Raw genomic sequence first — 10878 nt, forward strand, 5'->3', positions numbered from 1 at the left:
CGATCATAACTCCAGTAAACTATGGAGTGCCACAAGGATCTGTGTAAGGCCCTCTGCTATTCTCAATATATATGCTGCCACTTGGTAATATTATAAGAAAACATGGAATTAATTTCCACTGTTATGCGGATGACACTCAATTATATATTTCATCACGACCAGATGAAAATAATAAATTATCTAAATTGACAGAGTGTGTTAAAGATATAAAATACTGGATGACGTGTAATTTTCTGCTATTAAATTCAGATAAAACGGAGGTATTACTTATTAGTCCAAAAAACTGCCCACAAAACCTCTTACAATACAACTTTAATTTAGAAGGATGTCCTGTTACTTTATCCTCTACAGCAGGGGTCGGCAACCTTTTTGTCATAAAGTGCCATTTTTAAGTTTCCGAGTTCATCACTGTGCCACAACACATGTATATATATATATATACACACACACACACTCATATAAATACACAAACATTTTACATTTTCATAAGAAATAGTACAGAAATTTTAATATTTCTCTTGAAATTTGTTTTAGATTTAAATAGACAATTTAATAGTATTTATAACTCCTAACCAAAGATGCACCGATTTTCTATTTTTACAATTTTCTAGGCCGATTCCGATTTTTCATTGAGTTTGACCTGCCCATACCCGATTCCAATTTCATTTTTTCTAACCACTTTACAGCACACACAAATATTTATTTTCTATATATACATATATATATTTTTTTTATAAAATACCATATCCTTTTACCCAAACTAAACAATAAGAACAAGTTTAAATGGGTAAATTTTATATAATATTTTTGAGTTTTCATTTTCTTTTCTTTCCAGTTCTTGTTAAAACACACTATGCACATTCTGTGCATTTTGGGCACTTTTGTTTGAAATCATATTTATTTTGTCCATCAAAAGTGTGAATTCACTTTAATTGAGCGTGAGCAGCGCAGACAAAATAGACTCGGCGGCAAAATCCCCGCTTCACTGCTGCTCACGCGACGCTCCTGTTGGGCGCTCACGCGCTGCTCCTGCTCCCGGTGTGAATGCACTCATTGATTAACATGCACGCCGAAAAAAATATGCGTGAAACGGCCGTAATTCACGAGGTTTCCTATATGTGCGTTCCGTGTGCACGTGTGATGCTGATATTGCGCGATGTTAATCATGGGGAGCCCGAGTGCATTTGACCGGCATAAAATCGGCGTATGTCAGACTGACCGGCCGGTCGCCGGTTATGGCCGCTCACGTGAAAATCGGCCAATTCCGGTCACCATGCATCAGCGGATCAATCGGTGCATCTCTACTCCTAACTTAATAAAATAAGCTTTTTTTTTTTTTACTATGAGGAATTATTACATCAAAATGTAGATCTGTGTGCAGGTAGACTACCTTATCTGAATGAAATACATACACTTCTCTCGCATTTGCTTGCGTGCCAGCGATTAACCCTCCGCGTGCCAGCGATTAACCCTCCGCGTGCCAGTGTTGGCACGCGTGCCTTAGGTTGCCTACCCCTGCTCTACAGTAAAAGACCTGGGTGTTATATTAGACCGCAACTTGTCTTTCGAAAATCATATTTCATATGTTACAAGAACAGCCTTTTTACAGCCCGTGAAGAGACGACTCGACGCCCGTGAGGAGACGACTCGACGCCCGTGAGGAGACGACTCGACGCCCGTGAGGAGACGACTCGACGCCCGTGAGGAGACGACTCGACGCCCGTGAGGAGACGACTCGAAGCCCGTGAACGACTCGACGCCCGTGAAGAGACGACTCGACGCCGACGCCCGTGAAGAGACGACTCGACGCCCGTGAAGAGACGACTCGACGCCCGTGAAGAGACGACTCGACGCCCGTGAAGAGACGACTCGACGCCCGTGAAGAGACGACTCGACGCCCGTGAAGAGACGACTCGACGCCCGTGAAGAGACGACTCGACGCCCGTGAAGAGACGACTCGACGCCCGTGAAGAGACGACTCGACGCTGGCGATATGTTTATGCCCTAAATCAATACATGATTAACTAACTGTATTTCTCTATGTACATTTCTGAAATGCACTTTCTGTAAAGCTGCTTTGAAACAATATGTATTGTGAAAAGCGCTATACAAATAAATTTGAATTGAATGTACATCAGGGAGTTTTTCATGTAGACCGATGGCGATGTGGGGCGGGATGGGGTTGCAGTGGTAGGCTACTAGAATGAAGGAAAGTTCATTTAGATGTAGAATAACCCACATAGGCATAGCAAACAGACTTGGCCCAAATGTGGCCTCATCATGGCACTGCTGGCGTGTTGCCGGCCAACTGTGGGCCATGTGTGGCAATGATGGCAGTGCATGACGGCAGACAATATTTGGGCCGATTGTGGATGGGAGGTGTGTGGCCCAGATCAGTGTAGCGATTATGGGCCATACTTTGTGTACTGGACAATTATAAGTAGCCTATTTAGGCCGCTACTATATATTCAAGGATTGTCCCCCCCACCACCACAATTTTTTACGGGAGAAATAAAACAGTCAGTGAAAAAAGCTATGTCCAGAAAAAATGATAAATAATTAATAAATATAGCATTTAGTTTTCAGCAGTGTTCACAAAATTCCAAAATCATTTTGACCTGAACAAAATATACATTTTCCTAACATGACAATTGAGTTAAATTTTGTTTTAATGAATTTCTAATAAAAAAAACTTAATCCACATACAAAATAGTCTAAGTTTTCCATACTCTTTAGGGTACTATACGGTTATCCGGACCCGCTGTTCAGGTAAGTGAAGCTAACGTTATTTTGTGCACGACCCAAATTTATTTATTTTTTTACAGTCTATATATTGTGTACGACCTAACATTAGATGTACAGCAGATATGCAACCACGGTTCTCTTTTGCACCCATGTAGAAACAGATCAAGCCTGCGACGTGTTTACTGCTCTCTTATTTTTGTAGTATTTTTATTTAACCTTAACCTCGATTAAAAATCTACCGTGGCGGTACAAAGGTTATTTTGGCAGGTGATGTAATGGCAATCTTTAAAAAATAGAAGAACATCTCTTTTTTGGAGCTTTTTTAAATACCTGAATTCAAACTCGGATGTCACCTTGTTCTTTATTGAAGTGAACTTTCACCTATACGGCTGATTCACTGCCCTGAACTTGAGAACTACAGACTGACACGACCGGCGTGCGATAGACCGGCCTGTGGGTCAGTCAATAGTGCCACATTATAAGCAATCATTACCTGTATGAAATTTAACCAAAGCAACCTTATTTTAATTTGTAACCTAGATTTATTTTACAGTAGGTGGATGAATATTTGTATATGTATTTATTAATTTAGTATTTTGTCTTTTAGCTGCTGTGAGGAAAAAATCGTCTGACACATGCCACTGATCAGGAGACAGAAGCAACAATACAAAGATGGCTTCAGCTTGCTCCTGGTAGAGATGGAGGAAGCGCTTGGTGCTTAGAGAGGGGCTAACAGAGCTGTACTTCACTTCCTGAGGACAGTCCTGTATCACTTTATCCCTCACACATACAAACATTCTTATGTGCAAATTTGGTTTAAGTAATTTTTTTTATTTGCTCTATGTTTGTTGAGTAAAATTACATTATAATATGTTTAAATTTCAGTGCTAGATTCATTGATAGATTCATTTAATTAAAAATTCTAGCTGTTTTTTTTTTTTTTTTTTGCCTTGTGCATTACTGGGCTTTACTAAGTAAACTACTGTTTAAGACAGACCAGAACATTTTGAAATTAAATGCACTTTGAGGTGGTAATAAGATGTTAAGATGTATTGCTTTGAATGTACTAAAAAATAGAAAATAATAATAATTTATTATTATTGGCTTGTGCCTATTGTTAAATAAACTATTTTTGAGAATTGAATTTTCTTGTGGCTTATTTGTTCACATGGTTTGGGTAAGATTAGGCTGGGTTATGGCTCAGTTCTGGGGTTTCTGGTTAAAGAGTGGTGTCGATATGCACTGTCAAATGTAATTAGTTGACCTTACTTAAAAAAAGTATGCAAACTCGTTGCCTCAAAAAAATTAAGCAAAGTAATCTTAAGATTAGTGAGTTAGAAAAGCTTGTTTATTTTACAGTGCTATGCATAAGTTTAGACACCAATGCTAAAGTTGACTAAAAAGAGGAATAAAAAATCATCTTTTGGAAATTGAACTTAATGCCTTAATTTAAAAAATGTGGAAAAATCCAACCTTTAAAGACACCAATTTTCTTTGTGAATGAATAATGTATCGTAAATAAATAAATGTTCTTCCTTAAAATACAGGGTGCATAAGTTTGGACACCCCTATGTTAAATTCCCATAGAGGCAGGCAGATTTTTATTTTTAAGTATTTTTTGTTATTTTTTGTTTAGGATACTATGCATCCTGATAAAGTTCCCTTGGCCTTTGGAATTAAAATAGCCGCACATCATCACATAGCCTTCACCATACCTAGAGATTGGCATGGGGTACTTTCCATAAGATCATCTCTCAATGCAAATCAAACTAGCTATTAGGCTAACTGAAATAAAACCATGCCAATCTCTAGGTATGGTGAAGGCTATGTGATGATGTGGGGCTATTTTAATTCCAAAGGCCAAGGGAACTTTATCAGGATGCATAGTATCCTGGATCCATGAAGTAACTGGCCTTTAAAAATAAAATTCTGCCTGCCTCTATGGGAATTTAACATAGGGGTGTCCAAACTTATGCACCCTGTATTTTAAGGAAGAACATTTATTTATTTACGATACATTATTCATTCACAAAGAAAATTGGTGTCCTTAAAGGTTGGATTTTTCCAAATTTTTTTAATTAAGGCATTAAGTTCAGTTTCCAAAAGATGATTTTTTATTCCTCTTTTTAGTCAACTTTAGTATGGGTGTCTAAACTTATGCATAGCACTGTAAGTGTGCAGTACTAAATCAAGTTGTACCACTATCACGTTCTTTTATGTTCATGTAACTTAATATCCATGCTTAGTGTTAACTTAATTTTTTCATTTTGTGTGGATTGCTTGATATAAATTTAACTCCACTTAGAATTACTAAATACCTACAACTTAACCCTTTTAGTTCTGCTCACTCATTTTTCAAGTTCACTTAAATTAAAGAAACCAATTTCTGAGTTAGGTTTACTTTATTAATTACAGCAGCACTGTCCTTATAATGCATAATATTTAGAATTTCTTAAAAGTTTCCATTATAAAAAAAAATAAAAATAAAAGTTTTCATTTAGGTTTTAGCCACATTGATATCAAGAATCAGCCTGTGAATCTCAACAATGGTGACAATTATAAAGCATGTTGCAGTGCATTCTGGGTGCAACCAATCAAATCTCATTCATGGCTCCCATCATGCATTGCTGCATGAATAAATAATGAGCTTATGATCAGAGGTAATCTGTTTGTCACCATTGCTGAGATTCATACGCTAATTCTTGATGTCTGTGTGTGCAGATTTGTGCAAGTTTTTTTTATTATTTTTATTATTTGGATTTCATTGAAATGGCTAAAAATATTATGCTGTACCAGGACAGTGCTGCTATAATTAATAAAGTAAACCTAACTCAGAAATAGGGCTCTACATGAGTTCAGTGAATCAGGTCAAATGATTGTGAAATAACAATTATGGTAAAACACAACCAACACCATCAGATCACCTTTTCTATTTGTTCATCTGGCTGGTATAACTCAGAAACAGCAAACAAAATCTAAAACTAATGATATAAGGGTCAAGAGCCCAACTAAAACAAACACTGATCACCATAATGGTGGCTTAAAATTACGGTTTTCTCCTTCAGCCAATAGTAGCTATTGAAGGGCGGGTCTTGGCGTGGCCATATATCGCCATCTAGCGTAGAGAGGACTGATCTGCGCATGCCCACAGGTCATAAACTTACTTTTTCTAAATGAATCCGGCTCAAGTAGACTGAGCTGGTAAGATTCTTCAACCTCAAAGTACAAATAACTTACTAAAAGTGAGTGTTAATAGCAGGTTGAAAAAAAATGATTAAGGTCAATTTACTATTTTTAATTAAATACCATGTTTGCATTTACAGTGTATGCTCCAGACCAACCATACGAACGAATGACTTACAGAAGGTATTCTTAACCAAGAACGTTTCGGGAAACACTTATTAACTTTAAGGTAAAGCCTGAGTTATAACTTAAGAATGATAGCGTAAAGAAGGTTTTCGGGAAATGCAGCCCAGCATATTATTTAAACATAAATATGAAACTAAATAAGCTTTTCTCTAACCCTGTACAACGAAGGCGCCAGCGCGTTCTGATGGATTTTTCTTCAACTGTCTCTGTATCCGCGATAATCTTTCTGAAACTAATAAAGTTTAAAGAAGGGCCTATTATCACACAAACAATGTGCTGAGGCCACCTATGCAAAATGGTAAATGCCCCCAACAATGCCTTAAAAATAATCAACAAAGGCTATAGTACAGTAGCCTGCGTTACACTGAGATTTCATGTCGGAGCGGGATTTGAGCGCTTGGGCCGTGAGCGATTGAGTGGAGCGCATTGGCATAGAGCGGAATATTGAGCGGAGCTCACATGCTGAGTTATAACTATATATTCAGGGTTACATTTTTATATTCAGGATTTACTACTATATATTCAGAGTTTTAACAATATATTTGGATTTACAACGAATTATTTCCTGTTTGGCCCCCCATGGGCCATATATAATATGGAATATATAAATGTAACCCTGAATATATAGTTATAACTCTGAATAGATAGATAGATAGATAGATAGAATATACAGTGAGGAAAATAAGTATTTGATCACCCTGCTATTTTGCAAGTTCTCCCACTTAGAAATCATGGAGGGGTCTGAAATTGTCATTGTAGGTGCATGTCCACTGTGAGAGACATAATCTAAAAAAAAAAAATCCAGAAATCACAATATATGATTTTTTTAACTATTTATTTGTATGATACAGCTGCAAATAAGTATTTGAACACCTGTCTATCAGCTAGAATTCTGACCCTCAAAGACCTGTTAGTCTGCCTTTAAAATGTCCACCTCCACTCCATTTATTATCCTAAATTAGATGTACCTGTTTGAGGTCGTTAGCTGCATAAAGACACCTGTCCACCCCATACAATCAGTAAGAATCCAACTACTAACATGGCCAAGACCAAAGAGCTGTCCAAAGACACTAGAGACAAAATTGTACACCTCCACAAGGCTGGAAAGGGCTACGGGGAAATTGCCAAGCAGCTTGGTGAAAAAAGGTCCACTGTTGGAGCAATCATTAGAAAATGGAAGAAGCTAAACATGACTGTCAATCTCCCTCGGACTGGGGCTCCATGCAAGATCGCACCTCGTGGGGTCTCAATGATCCTAAGAAAGGTGAGAAATCAGCCCAGAACTACACGGGAGGAGCTGGTCAATGACCTGAAAAGAGCTGGGACCACCGTTTCCAAGGTTACTGTTGGTAATACACTAAGACGTCATGGTTTGATATCATGCATGGCACGGAAGGTTCCCCTGCTTAAACCAGCACATGTCAAGGCCCGTCTTAAGTTTGCCAATGACCATTTTGATGATCCAGAGGAGTCATGGGAGAAAGTCATGTGGTCAGATGAGACCAAAATAGAACTTTTTGGTCATAATTCCACTAAACGTGTTTGGAGGAAGAAGAATGATGAGTACCATCCCAAGAACACCATCCCTACTGTGAAGCATGGGGGTGGTAGCATCATGCTTTGGGGGTGTTTTTCTGCACATGGGACAGGGCGACTGCACTGTATTAAGGAGAGGATGACCGGGGCCATGTATTGCGAGATTTTGGGGAACAACCTCCTTCCCTCAGTTAGAGCATTGAAGATGGGTCGAGGCTGGGTCTTCCAACATGACAATGACCCGAAGCACACAGCCAGGATGACCAAGGAGTGGCTCTGTAAGAAGCATATCAAGGTTCTGGCGTGGCCTAGCCAGTCTCCAGACCTAAACCCAATAGAGAATCTTTGGAGGGAGCTCAAACTCCGTGTTTCTCAGCGACAGCCCAGAAACCTGACTGATCTAGAGAAGATCTGTGTGGAGGAGTGGGCCAAAATCCCTCCTGCAGTGTGTGCAAACCTGGTGAAAAACTACAGGAAACGTTTGACCTCTGTAATTGCAAACAAAGGCTACTGTACCAAATATTAACATTGATTTTCTCAGGTGTTCAAATACTTATTTGCAGCTGTTTCATACAAATAAATAGTTAAAAAATCATACATTGTGATTTCTGGATTTTTTTTTTTTCATTATGTCTCTCACAGTGGACATGCACCTACAATGACAATTTCAGACCCCTCCATGATTTCTAAGTGGGAGAACTTGCAAAATAGCAGGGTGTTCAAATACTTATTTTCCTCACTGTATATAGAGAGAATATAGATACGCAACTATATATTATAAACAAATGATATATAAATATATATATATGAACAGATTAAAATATAATATACATGCTTTAGTAATCCAATTTTGTGTGAACCAAATGTTCAGCCATTTCATCATGACACTGGAAGTGAAAGATCGCACTTCAGGTCATCAGAAGCTCGGATGAACTCATAACACAAGCAGCGGAGCGTATTGCAGATCAGTTTAATGTGATTGAGATCATACTGACTGTAACATCAACACAAGCAGCACATGCAAGTGCTATAATACAAATCTAGGGGCGTCGAGCGCAGCGCGAGTGTGTGACAGCTACATGTTTCCAAACACACACACACACACACACACACACACACACGGGGTAAAGGCATCGTCTGCCGCGTTAGCACCGGATTCAGACCAGATCAGTGTGTGTGAACGAGCCCAGTGTTACTGTACACTGATGATGATGATGATATAGCTGCCCTGTGTACACACACACACACACACACACACTACTGAACATCTTAATGCTTGCGTTTAACATCGTACAAACAGAACCGAGAACAAGCGTCCATCTGAAGTGTTGGAGAAACTCTGACAGATTACGAGACGTGTTTTAGACACTGCTTTAGTGGTAACGGCGAGAGGACTTCAGCTGTAGTGTCATGATGACTGTAGGAGACACAGAGGAAGTCTTCATGTGTGTGTTAATGCTCTGTGATAAAGGGAAGGCGTGTAAATCTGGACCATCAGCATCACACACGAGATCCTGAAACTGACGGGATAAACACGCTTTATTAGTGTGTGTCTCTCTCTTCCTGCAGAACGTGGCTCGTCCACCGGGATCATCTATGACACGTGAAGTAGAAAATCTAAAAGCAGCAGCGGGAGGATCTCCTGAAACACTGGCGGCGAGGGGAACGTGGGATTTACACCAGACGAAACACTCTTCGTCTCAACGCCAATAAATAACTGCAGCGGCGATCCGATAAAACTCTCTCTCTCTCTCTCCCGATTCAGGAATAGCAACAGAAAGAAGGTTAAAAACACTCCGGCGGGCGAGTCCTCGGGTCAGCTCCTGAGAACACAGATGAGGTCAGTCACACACACACACAGGGCTGATACAGAAACTCAGATTAGGGGCGCAACGGATCACGGAGTTCACGGTTCCGATCATTTATATTTATATTTATATATATATATATATATATATATATATATATATATATATATATATATATATATGGATGGGGGGGGGGGGGGTAACTTTGCTTTTTCATTTATTACTTAAAGCTCACTTGAAGTTCTTAAATATAGTTTAATCTGTTAAAGCTGTATTTTGTTGTTTTATTAACATTAATGAGCATGGGCGGCGCACCCCAAAGAAAGACCAAAGCACCCCGATAGCACCCCCAAAAATAAATTCTGGAAGCAATTATATTCAGGCTGTATTCTATGGAAGCCCAGAACCGCATTTTGAAGAAGAAATAAGAAAACTTATCTTGTTATTTCGACATAATAAGGGGACACTGTAATCTGCATAAGCCACATTAAGCGTTCTTATAATGGTTTTCCCTGGGAGGAAAATGCTTAACGTGTAATTAAACGTTGTGTTCATATTCTGGGCTCATCTGATTTTTTGTACATAGCATAGCCTACATTGTTATGATTTTAGTACCATAATGATTAATAAATGCACGCACAATTATCCGTGAACTTGATTTGAACAAATGCCTTTCCACTTGTGTGTGCAAGATTCAGAATTAAACGAATGTGCAGCAATTTGAACAGCACGAGTAAGATAGGATGCGCAATATATCGAGAGACATGGAGTGGGTCAGACATGATTTTGACCACTTCATTAAGTTTTGTTTTGTAGAAAACCTTTCTTTAAAGTGAATTTCGTTTTGTATAAATTGTATCTTAATTTTAATCAATTTTCATGGAGGCGCCGGCGCGGTTACTTGGACTGCACGTTAACTGGAGCGCATCTCATCCTAACTTAACGAAACTCAGTGTATGCCTCACAGACATGAGAAATACATCAAATACACAAAGCTTGAAATGTCTTTAAACTAAATAATTCAAAACGAAAAGAAAAAGGCTACTCTATGATTATGTAATCCATTATGTCCATTTCTCTCTACAGGCGCGTTCACTACGGAGATGGCGATCGTCAACTTCATCTTTGCAGCCGACACTGACACAGAAAACACTCGTTTATTAATAAAAATCAATGTACGCGTCACCGGATTTACAAATGCACATCTTGCTTGTTGCACGCACACATATTATGTCGAAATAACAAGATATTATGTTGAAATAACATTATTATTAATAATAAGTCTTTTAGAATATTTGATTGAATGCTGAATGTTGCGCTTGTTCAATTTAATAAAATTAAAACTTAAATTGTGATCATTAAAATAATTGAAATATATATATATATATATATATATATATATATATATATATATATATAT

The 10878-nt window shown here is 38.4% G+C and overlaps 1 protein-coding gene across 10 annotated transcripts in view; it reads right to left on the minus strand.

Annotated features, from left to right (window-relative positions):
- Nucleotides 1-8592: 8592 nt before the first annotated feature.
- The window catches only part of psip1b (PC4 and SFRS1 interacting protein 1b), a 14946-nt gene continuing 12660 nt past the window's right edge, over nt 8593-10878 (minus strand). For 7 of the 10 annotated variants that reach the window (XM_084428504.1, XM_084428501.1, XM_084428507.1 and 4 more), the window contains one exon: nt 8594-9473. In XM_084428504.1, the coding sequence (XP_084284630.1) occupies nt 9467-9473 (7 nt within the window). In that variant the 3' untranslated portion in view covers nt 8594-9466. Of the gene's footprint in view, nt 9474-10878 lie in introns of all 10 variants that reach the window. The other 3 variants (XM_084428505.1, XM_084428502.1, XM_084428508.1) reach the window with 1 other exon arrangement.

This window comes from Rutilus rutilus, assembly GCF_951802725.1.
Source record: "Rutilus rutilus genome assembly, chromosome: 13".
In the NCBI taxonomy this organism is placed as follows: Eukaryota; Metazoa; Chordata; class Actinopteri; order Cypriniformes; family Leuciscidae; genus Rutilus; species Rutilus rutilus.